At 43.0% G+C, this 16435-nt stretch overlaps 1 protein-coding gene across 1 annotated transcript in view; it reads right to left on the bottom strand.

Annotated features, from left to right (window-relative positions):
• Positions 1–16435, bottom strand: part of CTNND2 (catenin delta 2) — an 861592-nt gene that overhangs the window by 384171 nt on the left and 460986 nt on the right. The window contains exon 7 of the mRNA XM_084850586.1: positions 14438–15041. Within this exon, the coding sequence (XP_084706712.1) occupies positions 14438–15041 (604 nt within the window). The remainder of the gene's footprint in view (positions 1–14437; positions 15042–16435) is intronic.

Raw genomic sequence — 16435 nt, 5'->3', positions numbered from 1 at the left:
TCATAAGATCCCAAACCTCTCAGCCTGATCAACTGAGTGGTCCTGGGAAAATTGAAACCCATATTTCACAATTGCCGTGTTTCCCACTATCGCAGGGCATTGCATTGGTTGCCTGTCAGGGCAAGGACACATTTTAAGCTCCTTGCCTTGACTTTTAAGGCCCTGTGTCTTTTCCTTCCCAGTTATTTGGCAGAGTTGGTTGTGTGACATGCTCCTCTTTGAAGAACTCGGTCTGCAGATTCTGGACTCTTGGCAGTTTCTTGGACTACGGTAGCAATCTCTAGGCTCATCTTGCCCCACGATTGTGGAATTCTCTCCCTTCATACCTCTGTATGGAACCAGAGCTGAACAAATACATTTTCAAGCCTCGTTTAAATTTGTTCGAGTTAGAGCCGTAGGCACTGGTGTATGGAGTAAGAAACAATCAGTTTGTAATTGGATTTCAAATTGGTTGGTTGTTTTAATTAATTAGTTGTAAGTAGTTAAAATTTTGATTAGTAGTTTAATGTGTAATTATTGACTTTTGTTTATATTAGTGTGTCATATGTTTTGGGGTTAATTGGAATGTGCTCTGGTATAGAGCGCAATATAAATTCGTATTATTATTCTTGTACGCTCAGACAGGAATACAACATCCTGAGAGAAATAAAGAATTTGGTTTGCTTATCTGAAGTCCAGCTAAAAAGAAAACCTTTTCAAAGCTTTATCATCTCTCATTAAAAATCAGATCCAGGATCTAAAGAGCCACTTTAGCTGCACCTAAGGGCTTGGGCGTGACTAGTTGCCCCCCCCCCCCTTGAATAAAATATTCCCCTGCCATATCACAATCTGCTTTTGGTGGTCTCGTGTTTAAAAAAGGAAACAAAAAAGAAAGACACGCGGAATAGTGAGCTACTGTTTAAGAAATGCCAGCCCAAAGTCCCCTTGGGTACACAGAACTAGCTGTGCTGAAGGGTTTGTATGTGTGTGGAAACATGCAGCATGAAATTTCTGACGAACTTCAGCCCTTTATGTTTAAAAAAGATCCGAGTTTACCTTTAGAGTAATTGTAAAGGGCATTTGCTATAAAATGGTTATGTAGTAGTATCTTAAAAGGTGTCCCCAAACAGTTGTGTCCGACTCTAGGGTGTGGTGCTCATCTCCATTTCTAAGCCGAAGAGCCAGCGCTGTCTGAAGACGCTTCCGTGGTCATGTGGCTGGTATGACTGAACACCGAGGTGCACGGAACGCTGTTACCTTTCCCGCAGAAGTGGTACCTATTTATCTACTTGCAATTTCTTGCTTTCGAGCTGCTAGGTTGGCAAAAGCTGGGACTGAAGACGGGAGCTCACTCCGTCACGCAGCACTCGGGTCTCGAACTGCTGTCCTGATGACCTTCCGGTCTGCAATTCAGCGTCTTAACCACTACTTTGGTTAAAAAAAATAAATAATAATTTTGATATAAGAAGCTTGAAGTAATGATACAGAGGGCAATCCTATTCATGTCCACTTAGAATAAAGTCCCATTACATTTAATGACTTGCTCCCAGGCAAGTGTGTATATGACTGCAGCCCAAGCCGATTGTTTCCCACATCTGGTAGTCCTGTACTAAAGCTAGTAAATTAGAAATGTTAGGTATATTACTATGACTGATGTCTCAAATTTGCTTGTTGAATTAAGTAAATCATGGTGCCTCGAAATCCAGAACTAAATCTTGCAATCAATTAGCAGCTGCAAGGGTGACTTTTGTACGACACTGGAAAGCTCAAATACGTCCTTTCAAACCAGAATGATTATGAAAAATATGGAAGCTAATGCATCTTGTCAAGTTAACGGCTTATCAAAGGTGTCCTACCAAATTCTCTGCATTAAGTGTACTCTGGAGTCTAGTTGCATTATATATAATGAATGAACTCTCAATCCTTGACCTACTTTTGAATGGCTGAACTTGATTTAATAAGGTATTATGTTTTATACTGAAATATGTTACACCTACTTCTTTTTGTACATCATGATTTACTATGGTACACCACAATCTTTTAAATATATATTTTTTAAAAAATGGAAATTACATGTGACTAGTGAAAGCATGTTGGAAGAACAACGGTAATGCCACCCCGCTCCACCCGCCCCTCTTGCTAGCATAGTTCTCTCAACATGTTTCTTCCCTTCCCACATAGGTACCATACTGTTTCCCTCAAGTCTCAGAGAGGGAACTACTGCAAGGTGGCCAAAGGGCACATACAAAGGTAGAATTAATGGACTAGTCAGTGGGCGTTAGAGCAAGAACAAGGGGCTGCATAGGGCTGAGAGAAGACTTTTGCCTGCAGTTTTAAAGAACAGCCAGAAAACAATATAACTGTGTAATTTTAAGCTGTTCTCTCCTAGTCAACTTAAGTATCCAGGAACAGCTTAACATTAAGTATCCAGCAACAGCAAGTATCCTAACTTACGTATTTAAAAAAGATGGGTTAGATCCAAAGAACTGTGAGCTGCCACTGCTGTTCTACGCTTCTGCTCAAGTGCTAAACCAAGACGGTTTCCACAGTGCTATGATAGGTAGGTTCTAAAGCAGTACTACTGCAAGCGCGAACTAAATCTTTGGATTTTTTAAATTTTTACTTTCCGTGTGCAACTCTTTTGCATGAGGTTGGGAAGCAGAAGACTTTCTGAAAGGAGGAGGACACCTTTGGAAGCAACCCATGAATCAAGACTCCTAAAAACGGTGAGATTTGCTTAAAACACAGCTCTATTGAACTATTTTTGTCTTTAATTTCTGAGCCAATTTTCCCCATCTGTGCGTCACCCACAAATCTGATTATATTCTGCTCCTCTGCTAAAAGCAGAACTCTAATCAGAATAAAGTCACCATATATTTGCTTTTCAAATCTCTGCCTTTATACTGGGAAAGCAAATTCTAACTTTAATTAAAGTGATCCGTCAAGAGTAGACAGAAAACCAAGGTCTAAATGGCTATACATATAAGCTCCACAACAAGTGAGCTAAGGTAAGAATCCTAGGAGGCACATATAATATGTATATGTGCTATATACATATTATTTATTTATTACATTTCCATACTACCCCATAGCCGAAGCTCTCTGGATGGTTTACAGAAGTTAACTCACATTACTGAGTATAGCGTACATAAAGGCCATACTGCAAACTAGCACAGATGCCTCTGTCCAGAAAGAGAGTCTACACAACTTCCTTCCCACTCTTCCCCACAATAATATTAATAATTTCAAAATGATTGACTGAGTTGGTAATATGTAAAATGTAATGCATTTATTTTATTTGTTTCTAGGTGAATATCTTCCACTGACATCGATGCCACCTTAGTTACAAGGGTTGTTGCCAGCAGAGATTCTGTTTCTTTCACATCTGTATAAGAAGCAGAATATTAACAGCTGTACTTTTTCCCAGCAAGACAGACACAGTACTGGGAAAAAAAGGCATCACCTGTTGATAGGTCACCTAGTTTGCAGATGTTAAAAGCGTCTGCCCAGGGAGGGGAGTATGTGGAGATGGCAATCCTAGTGGGAGTTCATTCCATACTGGTGTTAAAAAGCTAAAGAGATCTGTTGAATCCATGTCTAGAAGCATCAATATAACACAGATGTTTTACTTTTTCAGTAGAAAAACCTGACATTCCCCCCCCCCCGCCCCTGTTCACAAATTGTTGTTTTAGGTTTTATCTAGGAGCTAACAGTATACATCAAAACCAAAGGGGTTGCTTGTTATTCTCTATCATTGCTGCTTTAGTTCTGTAACTGCCCTGTGCGCTAAACTCTTTAAGATGACAGTGTGAGATTGCAATTCATAGAAATGAGGAGGAGCCAAATGGTAAAGAGGTATCCGTGCACTAATCCTGAAACTATTTGCAAAACTTTTTAGCCATGCACACAAGAAGCCCCATTAATAAATACATGTTGTAAAACACAGCAAACATCACCTACAAACTAGCACTAACAGTTGTTGCATAATACTGCATCTCTCATCCATGACGTAATTGTGGATGAAAGGGCCACCTGGTGTATTTTACCAAGAACCGGGAAGGGTTAGTCTCCCGCAGCTGTGCCATCCAAGTGCAGCACCAACATAGACTTGAGAGTCAGGGATGGGGGGTTACTATGTTCTACATAAATTCTATCTCCCTCTCTAGGCTCCCTGTCCATTCAAGTGCTAATCTTGAGTATCTGTACCTGGTGTTGGGTACCCAGGACAGATTAAGGATTCTGCTGGTGTACCACACACCCCACTGCCCATCGGCCTGCCTACATGAGCTGATGGAGGTGGTCTCAGATTTGGTGTTGACTACCCCCTAAGATGATGGTTCTGAGGGAGCTCAATATCCATGTTGAGGCTGCCAGATCAGGAGCAGAGCACCAAATGGTTTAGTTTTTATTCGATAACTTTCAGTTGTTGTGACCCAAGAATGTGAACATGTTGCTGGGCCAGGTCCGGTCAATCAGCTGTGTGCTTCACCCTTGTCCTTCATGGCTTATTTTATCTGTCAACAGGTACAGTTATTAGGAATAGGCTCTGCCCAGAATTTTTAAATAGAATGAATACCCCAAATAACACAGAGGGACATCACAACAGTAGAGCAGAGCGACATCACAACAGTAGAGCAGAGGGACATCACAACAGTAAAGTCAGCATAATCCCCAGAGAAATTAAGGTGATATTTTTGAATAATCATAATTAGAGATGTTGTTAAACTTGGTAATTATCTGATTCAGCAAATGAATGCATGTCTGCATTATGAATTACATTTCATTCCTCCACCCCCCAGATGTTCTTCCCTAGCTTGAAATGTAAAATGTTATTCTGCACATGCAAGCTTGGTTCGCACAATACGAGGGTGGTTAATAAGCCATGGTGGGTTCTGGGTGGTTTCTTAACCACCCCAGTTACCCACCCTTGCCAGGCTTGCATGTAACGAGAAACCACGCCCAGCGAGGGTAATTGGGGAAATCAGGAAAACACACAGGGGCAGTTAATAAGCCACTGTGGCTTATTAACCACCTGCTCATGTGTTAACCCTGTCACAGAGTTAGCATTCAGGCTGACTGGGCCACTTCATAGTTGCATATGAAAAAATTATTTAACTTATTTTCCTTTACATTCGCTTCAACTCTCATTGATTAATGTGAAGTACATGACCATACCACCCAACTTATCAATCTTCTGTTGGTGAGTATCTTCTTTCTATTTGAGATAATTTTCTCAAATATTTCTTACAAACTTTTTATGAAGTTGCTGTCCCCCATGCAGGTCTAAAGTACTCTGTTGCTCCCATCTGAATTTATTCGGGGAGAGCAATTACTTTCCCAAGCTGCTCTCCGTCAGGCCTGATGCCGAGAACTATAATACCCAGAGGAAAATAAATGGTAAGGCACATTCACATGGCACCTTATGAGCCAGGAAATAACTCCTGGAAAACAGAACAGGTTTCGTTTTGTTCTAAATCCTCTCCAAGAAAGCCCATAAATATCAAGTCAACTCCAAAGTCAGCCACAGAGATCACAAAAAATCACCGAAGAACATACAGAATGTATTTTCCCTTTTAATGGTTGGATAACATTCTGGCCCTAAAACATATTTAATCAGAAGTAAATCCTGTTGATGGGACTGGAATTGCAATAGGTATCCTTAGGTTTACAGCTGAAAGAAAATGACACTTGAAAATAGTCACTACTACAACGGATAATTTTACATCTTGTACCAGACACAGCACAATCTAGAGAACGGCGCAAGTAGTTCTGCAACTCCTAGGAAGCAAACTATGGCGCAATACCAAAAGTATAATCTATCAATATCAAACAAATTCTTTAGAAGTTAGCTTTAGCCTAGATCACATGAAATATTTATTGGAAGACATAGCATAACTACGCAAATTTCCAATGCTTAAAAAAAGGTTTCCTGACTTCATAATTACAGTAAGAGATTTACAAAAGGAATACATTGAAATCTGTTGCTGATACATTTTTGAAGCATTATTATTGCAGCAAAAAGATCAGAAAGATGTGGGAACAAATCCCTAGTATCCGTTTTAGGAAATGGAAGAGAAGGTCATGCCAAGGCAAGAATAGAAGGCATTCTTAGAGATTATGGGAGGGCAGAAGAAGAAATGACATGATGAAAAGCTGTTGTAAGATCCAGCATGGTGCAGCAAATAGAGCAGTGAGCAACCTGCACGCCGCAGGCACCAGCGTGCCCCAGACACCTTTCTTAGCATCCAAGAGTGGCCCTTTCCTTCCCTCTTTTTTTTAAAGTAACAAATTTTCTTACTGACAGCTTGAATTGCTTTAAAGCAAAGTGGGGGCCTCCAGCAACTACCATCTTCATTTCCCATGTATTCTTCTGAGAGACATACAGGGTTCAGAGATATTCTTAGGAAATGAAAATGGTGGGTGCCTGCAGGCTGACACTTTCCTCTGCAGGGCACCCAGCCATCAATAAAAAGAGAGTGGGGGGAGAGAATTCCTGTCACTTTTGTTCTGTCTCGTAAGCTGAGGGGGTCAGGCTAAAGACAGCAGTGGGGTAAGCCAGCTGGAAGGTCAAGGAAACCAGCAGGAAGCAGAGGAGAGGGCAGCAGGGGCTGGGGGAGCCACCTCGTAGTACCCTCTGCCTTGTACTCAGTCTTTTGGGCAGTTAACTTGTCCTTTGTGACTAGCCACACCTCCCATGGAAGCAATTTTTTGGGGGTGCCCAGGACAGTTTCTCAAATTGCCAAATGAGCCCACGGACACAAAAAGGTTGCCTACCCTGGAATAGAGTGTTGGTCTTGTGGTTTCATATCCCTGCACAGCCACAGAGCTCATGGGATGGTCTTGAGAATCACTATGTCACAGCTTTGTCTACTTCATAAGGTTGTTATGAGGATAAGGGGAGAACGCCTATACTGCGCCAGCTGCACTGGTTACTGGTGCGTTTCCGAGCCCAATTCTAAGTGCTGGTTTTGACCTTTAAAGCCTTAAAATGGTTTGGGACCAAGTTACTTGAAGGACCACCTACACCCATATCAGCCTGCCCACACTTTAAGATCAGAAAGAGAGGCCGTTCTCATTTGCCCACCCATGAGAACAGTCAGGTGGGTGAACACACGTGAGAGGGCCTTCTCTGCAGTGGCCCCACACCTTTGGAACAAGCTGCCATCAGAGGTCCACCATGCTCCATCATTGTAGACTTTTAAGAAGGCCTTGAGAACATATTATTTTATCTTGGCCTTCTATTGATATGACTGCTACTGTTGCTGCTGTTAACATCATTGTTAGTTTTATTGTTGGCTTTTATTGTTTTTATCATTTTTAATATTTTAACTGCTTTTATGTATTTTATTGCTGTAAGCTGCCTTGGGAGGGCTTCTGCCCTGAAAGGCTGCCAAGAAATATTTTAAATAAGTAAATAAATAAATGTAAGTAACCCTCATTTCCTTGGGGAAAGAATGGGATCCATATGCTATAAAGATTACCTCACTAAGGGCCTGTTCAAATGTAAGTCTTGGCTTAATAAGCCATTGATTATTGAGCTGGGAACAGGCATCAGGTCTGCGCAACCCATGCCTCCTTCCCTCATATGCCAGCTTCAGCATTTCAGTCTTGATCTCTATAAACCAGTCTACCATTATGTCAGAAAGAGAACTGTAGTTTAAAGTCAGTTTATTAACTGGATCAGAAATCACAGCTTGATCTTGGTTTCAGATCCTGGTTAGTAAGTGGACATTAAACCACAGTTCCCTAGGCTGTATCCAATTTTAGTCCTACTTAGAGTAGATCCATTGAAATGTTACAACCCCATTTCCAATGTAACAAGAAACTGTGGTTTACAGAGACAAGGATGGAAGCATTAAAGCCGGCACTTCAAGGGAGAAGGCAAAGAATGCACGGACTTGATGCTCATTCCCAACTCAATAAACTAGGAGTTATCAAGCCAAGATGCCATATTTGAACCAGAAGCATGTGATCATAATAAAACACAGAACAAATAAAATATTTGCTACTGCATTAACAGATATCGTTTTTGTTGATACTAGTGAGGTCGTCGCCATGAATATGTATTCCTGAATTTAATCCTCAACATCCACAGAATTTGTTCACCAGTTATAAGTTCAGACACAAAAACATAAAATACTGGGTTATCATTTAAGAGTTGTGCTGAAGTTCCTTTATTTCTTCTATATATAACAAGCAAGTTCCTAATCAGACAGCTTATCCAAAGACAGTGACACACAGACCATGAAAATCTCTCTCTCTCTCTCTCTCTCTCACACACGCACACACACACACACCCCACTTGCGTGAACAAACCTGACTACATGACAAACCAAAAAGGATATGTCCAGAGAAAGCCATTCTCTCATTAATGTCTAATATCCTCAGACATAGTAGAAATGCCAAGCTTTGTCACTGACATCAGGGAACAAGAAACAGAGAACTCATTCTTCAAATTAAAAGCAACATTACCAGCCTTTTTAAAGGTGAGCTGTGAAAAACCCTGTTTCTATTTGCGAAAAGCAGCTTAACTTTTCTGTCAGTGCTCCCCTCAAAGGAGTCCTCCTCGTGCCCCTTTAAGGTCTGGGTACCATGATTCCAAAGAGTTTAATTGAAGAGATCTGGCAGTGTTTTATGTTTAACAAAGACATCCTTTGATTCAACAGTTCATTAGTCAGTGGAGTTAAATAAGGGCTAAGAAACAAAAAACAAAGACCTGTTCAGTTTTCCTCTCTTGAGATGTCATAATCTATCATGACCACACAAGACCTGAATTTCTAACAGAAAGCAGAAAAACACCTTTGACAAAAACAAAGAAGCCAAACAAAACAAACAAGAATGCCTATTTGTTTTTCTTTCTCAGAAAAGGACTTCCTTGTGGTTGCTGTCACCTTCACCTCCCCCTCTCCACCCAAACTGTAGGACCAGGGTTTCAGTGCTCATAATCACTTTGGAAACAAGTGCCTTTAAGTAGTTTCTAATTTAAATCATGTCATTTAAAACAACAACAACAACAACTCAGACTTTGAGTAAATGGTAAGGCAAGGTTAGACTAGCAAAACAAGATTAATGATGCACCGCTGTAACTCAGATCTGTGTTAGTAATATATGGCGCAATCATGACTGCGCTGAGGTCAATGGTAACTATGGGTAATAGGGCTGTTTCACATATTACACAGCAAAAATGCCCAATTTGCCACTCACTACTTGAGGAAGCTGCAGTCAATCCCAGTTATCTGATGACGCAAATTTTCGAAGTACCTGTTTGTCATATTTACACTTTGCCTAAAAGTGTAGTGTGAAGAGACCCTAGTCGCCAACTTCATAAGATTAGTGATTATACCCAGATATGGAGGATGAGGGGCATTTGCTGATGCCAGTCTGTGAGAGGATATAGATTAGTGAATCCTCCAGCAACCAAACCAGCCAATAAGCCATTCATGCAAAAGAACAGATGAGGAGAAATAGGGTGCTGCCTCTTCATCATTCACAAAGAGATCTCTCCATTCTAAAGACATTTAAAGAAGAGAATGGTCACTGCAAAGACTTCTTTGAAACAATAACTACTTATAAAAAGATACCCAACTATCAGACCTAATACATTACAATGATTTAAAAATAACACATTCCTATTTCTTGTTGGGCTCACAATTTATTCCATACTTTTTAAAAGCCTTATGGAACCATTTTTTGCACCAGAAATTCCAACAAAATGTGATCAGAAATGCTGGAAGGTTTTCCATTATTTGCAATAAATGACATCTATTAGCCTGCCTAAGATCGGTTCCAACACGATTCTCTCAGTGAGCAAATTCCTTCAGCAGTCAGACACTCTGCAGCTGACAGAAGTAGTAGAAGAGACAGTGATGCTCCATTAATCAGCCTACTTGGCCCTGAGAATCATTCAGATCCTCCAGTTCCAAGCACACGCTATCTTTTCTTTAGGAACAATGCCCCAAAGTGGATTGTAGCATCTCTTGTTTATCAAAGAGAAACAAGGTGTTTTAAGAAAATGCTGATCTGCATTTTCCCATATGTCTCAACTGAATAGTTGAGTTAGCAAACACATCTCTCCAAGAAAAAAAAAACGTTTCCACATATTATGCAGGTAAAAATCCAGTTATGAAATAATTTATTCCATCATCCAAAATCTAGAGACAGGATCTAAGTAAATTCTGCTTCTGATTTGTTTTTATTTTTAAGGAGACGGGGATCTCTATGGAAACTATGCCTTCATAACATTCAGAGATTTGATTGTATTTCTAAACTGTGTTAATGTAGTATTGCTTTTTTCTAAACTACTTACTTTTAATATATTTTGATGTAAATGACTATGATTTCTAAAGATGTCTTATCCACATCCTGCCCTAGGCAGGAGATTCAGGATAAGTCTAAATAAACATTTTGCATCCCCACATTTATCTAATTTAGGAGCACAGAATGTTTAGGAAGAAACACAAGAAGCTGCTTTATACTAAGTCAGACCTCTGGACCTTGTAGCTCAGTACTATCTATGCTGCCACAGCCCTGGGACTTCAGAGCCAATGGGAGGCACACTTTGGCCTCTGCCACCAGCCAGAAGACCATGGGCTGCTGGGCGGTTGCACTGCTGCTTCCCAAGAAGAACTTCCTGGCAAGTGGAAGAACGTCCCGGCCCCATCCATCCACCAGTGTAGGACCAGCTGCAGGGAGCTTGCTTCACCTTTCCTTGCCAGAAAGGACAGTCTGTGCCAACTAACAGTTCCTTTAGGATTGGAGAGCTGGAGGGCAGCACACTCTGGCTGCACAAAGACTGCACCCCATCTCCCAGGGAAAACATCACAGTAAGAGGGAGACCAGTGTGGCCCATCCATCGGCCAGAGAAGGAGCAGCTGGGTCCACTGCTTTCCTTTCTCTTCCCTCCCCATTCCTTTTTTATCGTGCCTACTAGATTGTGACCCTGTAGAAAGGGACTGCCTTATCTTTTAATATCTGTACTGAGCTTAGGAAATGTTAGGCGCTATTCATGTTGAGTTTTCTTAAGTAAATAAATAAAATACACTAAACACCAGTAGCTCTCTGTGGTTCCAGACAAGACCACCCTACCTGGACGAGCCAGGGATTGAACCTGAGAGTTTCTACAAGCAAAGCATGTGCATAAACAGGTTTCTTCAGAGTTGCATAAGGTCAGTACTGAAATGTGTACATGTATCCAAATTCCTATAATTCATACAGCTTCATATGCCCAATGATCCAAATGGCCCAAATCCAAACCGAAACCACTCTCTCGTTTAGGGTTTTGGATACTTATTGGTTCAAAGTGTCTAAACAAAATGGGCTAAACTACTAAATGAAACTTTTGACTTGATCCTATGAACAATGCTCCTGACACAGCTCTTCACTGGATCAGGAGTAAATATCGTAGTATGATTGAACATCAGTATTATAACACATTCAGGGATTCTGTCGCAGCAACAAAGCCTCTCGCACCAGTTGGCTGAGCAGTGACTGATTATATCACAGATAGACTCTACCAAAGGGAGCTTAGGGAATCCAAAGACAGGGTTACTGATGGGAACAGTATAGCCTAGCATTCCCCAACTGGGTGCCCTCCAGATGTGTTGGGCTACAACTCCTATCATTTCCCAGCTGGAGTTTGGGAAGGCTTATATAGCCAGTGGACTGAAAAATAAGGATCCTTAGGAAAGGACAGGTAGACTGGTGGAGAAGACCTTAAAAGAAAAACAAAGGGGGGGCACTTATGGAAAGTCACAGGAAGCTGGGGCACCATAGGAACAAGGGAAGTGCTAGAACTTTTGATGCAGGGAAAAAGGGACAGCAATAGTGGGAGAGGCAGTGGAACAAAAAAAAAATGAGGCAAAGGAAGAGCCCATGTCTGACAGAGGATGAGTTTGATGGGTTGCAATTATAGCCTTAGGCCTCTTGTTTAGTTGGCTGACACTATCATGCAATCAAGTCACATGCTGGCAGTAGGGATGGGAGAATCAGTGAGGCTCAAATTCATTGAGGTTCTCTGATTTCCACCGCTCCACCGCAAAGTTCAGGTTGCCTCTTTCTTGTTCCCAAATGCGAGCTTCTCTCTCTCTTCTTTCAAACGGGAAACGTGTGCATTTTTAAAAGCACGCACTCGAATGTATACATTGACTGAAGTGTGAAAGTGCACACTTTTAAAAAGAGTGCACTTTTTAAAGCATGCAGTTTTCCAAATTGTGAACTTTTCAAACCAGCATTGCAAGCTCATGAATGTGCGAGTTTTGCTAGCAAAATGTGCTCATAATCAGGGGTGCAAATGGGGCAAGTTCTAGCCTCAAATGAACCAGAACTAAATTCTTTTACATCCCTAACTGGTAGACCACATTCATGAGGAAACAGATCAAGGCAAACAGAGTCAGCCAGAAATGCTTTAAACAAAAAACAGAAAGGTTGAAAGGGTTAGAATGTGACTATTATAAGTGAATTGGAAAAAAGCTCCATTTATTGAAGAGCCATAGCTGAGTTGTTGTAGAGTTCTTGCTTTGCATGTAAGGTCCCAGGTTCAATCCCTCGCATCTCCAGGTAGATGCTGGGAAAGACTCCTGTCTAAAACCAGGAACAGCTGCTAGCAGTCTGTGTAGATGAGGGGTGGGCAACAGGCTGTACGTAGCCTCTATGCCTGCAGCTCCCTGCTACTGCTGTGCTGCCAATTTGTGGCCGAATATTAGCAGCAAACAACTAGGGATTGTTGTTTTCAAGCTAAATTTGGCCATTGCTGGTGAGCCAGTTATTTTTTTGCTGCTGCTGCCCCATGGAATTCTGTGGGGCAGCAGCAGGACTGCTGCCTGCCAGGGGGATCTGGGGTGCAAAAATGGCCCTTGGACCTCCTGAAGTTGCCCACTCCTGGCATAGGCAACAGCAAGCTAGGTAGCCTGGCTCGGTAAAGGCAACATCTGATGTTAATTAAGGGCACAATCCTATGCAGATATGCGACTGCCTCCAAACTTGGAGGCGACCACCTATCCAAAGCAGGGCAGGAGAAGCGTGGAAGGGATCACTCCTTCTGCACTTCTCCTGCCTTGCCTTTTCTGCTGAACAGCAGATTGCGGCTATCTAGCCCCAGAAGCACGGAGCAGGGAAGGAGGCTGCTGTATGAAACATTGGATATGTTGTACAGGAAGCTACACTCTCCCCACCCCAGAACGCCCCCAGCCACGTCCCTGTCTGGCCCCTCCGCACTCTTCTTATGAGAGCGGAGGATGGGGTTGTTCCGCGCTGCCTCCAAGGCAGTGCGGAATTGGGGGGAGATTGGTTTTCTAGGAACCGACTTCGGAGTGCGGGCTCCAAGGTCAGTTCCTGGAAAACAGCACATCCTATGGCCGTCTAGCCGCTGTCTAGCGGCCACAGGATTGCTTCCTAATTCTACTTATTCTGCATATAACGGCAACTTAACAAACCTAAAAAAATCACACTGCTTATACTGATCTTTGCCCATTAACCTGGGGAACAGGATTATTAAAAAAATTAAATACAGAAAACAAGATCCAGAATAATGGAATTAATCTGTGATTTAATTTCATCTAACGTTTTGGATGGCATAGCATTTTGGTAACATACAGCAATGCTGGAATAGTTTGCTGATTACCATTTCTTTTTCTTCTTTTTAAAGGGAAGGCACTTGAATACCTATCTGATATTAACAAAAATCCTCTCTCATCTGAATTCTCTTAATTGTCATATCTAGCCATGTAAATCAGACAAGAAGACACATAAGCATGACAGTTGTTGCTATAGCAATATATCTCAAATGATTTTTTGTAAGAACAAAAAATCCTCATTGAAAAGTACACAGCTTTGTTCTCAGATTACCAGGAAGATCAACAATGGGTTTTTAGGTCCAGGACAGGACTTTAAAAAAAATTAGGTGGTTCCTAGATGGAGTGGGAAACACACTTCATATCAGTTGCATATAACTGGCACTCAGCAAGATTTCTGTTACAATTTCTGAGACAATACACTCATTTGAGAAATTCAAGTAGTTTTTATTACCAAAAACAAAACACACACCTAGGCTAACATTAGTTTATGCCCAATGTCAGGAAAATGCATAAACAAAAGGCATGACTAAATATTAGTGAATTTTTAAGAAGCAATGCAATATTCACATACGGGATTAAACAGGAACCACAATCCTCATTAGATCAATTATTCCATTAGATGAGTAAGTATATGAGAAAGGGGGCGGCGACGGAAGAAACGCCAAGGCATCAGCGTCAAAGGCAACAATCCTAAATATGCTTACTTGACAGCAAGTCCCACCGAAATCAATAGTAGCTTATTTCTGAGCGAACACGGCTAGGGTTACACTATTTGTTATCCGGTCATTATCTCCGCTAAGGGCTGCAGGCATACAGGCGCGGAGCCTCGGCAAAAGCTACTTCAAGGGAGGTAAGAGCAGGCGCGCGCCGGGCCCGGCTCGACTCACCTGCTAGGCTGCCGGGTCTCTGCAGGGTGGCCGTGGCATAGAGCTCCTGGGAATGCTTGCCGTACTGCTCGGAAGGGTGGACCAGCCGTTTGGTCGGCGAGAGAGTCGCGTAGGTGCCGATGGTGGAGCTGAGCTGATGGATGGGCGAGGAGGAGATGTTGGACTGGATGGTGGGCGGGGAGGTGACCCGGATCGGGGACGGGGACAGCCCCGCCGAGGAGACGACGATGTTGATGGGCGAGCTGGTGCTGTAGGACTTGGCGAGGCGGCTGGGCGACTGCTTGGGGGAGGAGACGCGCTGCGTGGTGCTGTAGCCGGCGGCGGCGGCGCTCTCGGAGGCTGAGCCCGCCCGCTGGAGCTTGGTCGGGGAGCCCACCTGCTGCATGGACAGGGGCGAGCTCACTCTCTGCGCCGGCAGGGTGGAGCTCGAGTAGTAGAGGGCCGGCGAGTGCTGCTGCGGCGGCTGCGAGGACGGCGACGACGAGGAGCAGTCTGGCAAGTGGAAGGCGCTCCCATGGCTCGGCGCGAAGGACTCCCTGGGCAGCGGCTGCGGCGGCGGCGGCGGCTCTGAGGCGGCGAGGTGGGCTGTCCGGCCCGTGGTGCCCTGAGGAGGAGGGGATGGGCGGGGAGAGCAAGCGAGCAAACAGGGAGACAAGAGGCGGTCAAAGAAGAAAGCAGCAGGCGGCGGCGGCGGCTCCCCCCCCTTAACCCCCTCCGCTTTCTCGCCTCCGGGGAACTGGAGAGGGGATTAAACGCCTCACACAGCACGTTTATGACCTTTTCCTGCGGTCGGACCCAAATGCCTTGAGGATTACGCGCCTAATATGAGATAAACTGCTAAATATTCTGCTGCTGCCAGGGGAGGGGAGGGGAGGGGAGGGGAACAAAGTCCCGGATCGTTTCTCGCGAGTCAAACACGTTTTCCGAAATCTTGCGCGTATTCTGCTTTTCTTTTTAACTTTTCCACTGCGCGAAAACTCAGTCCGCGTCCTTACTCGGAAGCAAATTCCATTGTGTCCTTTGGGACTTACTCCCAGGCACGGTTGCACGTGACTGCTGCACCCGCGGCCAGAGTGGAGCAGCAGCTTGAATGCAGCATTTTTTCCCTCCATTTTCATCCACACTTGAAAAAGGAACAAACGACTTTCACGACAACTTTTCTCCCCGGGAAAGTAATCATCTGGCTAAGAGGCTGTTTTCACAGGTGGCACAAAATCTACACTACCCCCTAGACTTTGAAGTAATTTCCTCTCCCTAGGGAATCCTAGGAACTACAGTCCTCTGGGCATTAGGGCCCTTTAAGAGAGAATGCTGTTAGTACCCTCAACAAACTACACTTCCCATGACAATTTGGTGGACACCCTGACAATTAAATGGGCATAAAAGCATCACTTCCAAGGACTACGTCACGCACTATGCAGTAACAGCTCTGTGTTTACTACAGTATATACACGTAGCAAGAACGAGTGGTAACCCTTACGTATACATTTACACATTTGTTGCATACATATAGTAGATGTTAACATTTACATATGACAAGTGTGGTTGTTGTTTTTTCATGTATGCATGCATCATGGTTTTTAATGGTTTTTAAATTTTGTGAACCGCCCAGAGAGTTTCAGCTGTGGGGCAGTATAGAAACATAATAAAAATAGTAGAATGGCCTAGCTTGGAATTTGTCACAAGCTGTAAAGGGAATATTAATTTATTATATCTCACCCTTCTAGTGTAAGATGTAGGGCAGCTTACAACAATTTTAAAAATACAGTTTCATAAAATAGCACTATAAGACAGGAAAAGAGAAAGCAGAAGGCAGCCAATGTTAACTTAAGGCCAGAATCCTTTGCATGTGTAGGAAGAAAAGAGTCCTACAACTTCTAGCATTCCCCAGCCAGCATAGTATTTGTCAGGAAGTTGTAGGACTATATTCTATCTAAACATGCATAGGATTGTGCTCTTAGTGTACAAAACTGGATGATCATGCAATGGGATTTGGGA

Source organism: Heloderma suspectum, chromosome 4, assembly GCF_057233095.1.
Source record: "Heloderma suspectum isolate Gila_16-S chromosome 4, 16-S_ref, whole genome shotgun sequence".
Taxonomy (NCBI): domain Eukaryota; kingdom Metazoa; phylum Chordata; class Lepidosauria; order Squamata; family Helodermatidae; genus Heloderma; species Heloderma suspectum.
The sequence above is the reverse complement of the archived record's forward strand: the minus strand, read 5'-3'. Positions and strand labels throughout refer to the sequence as shown.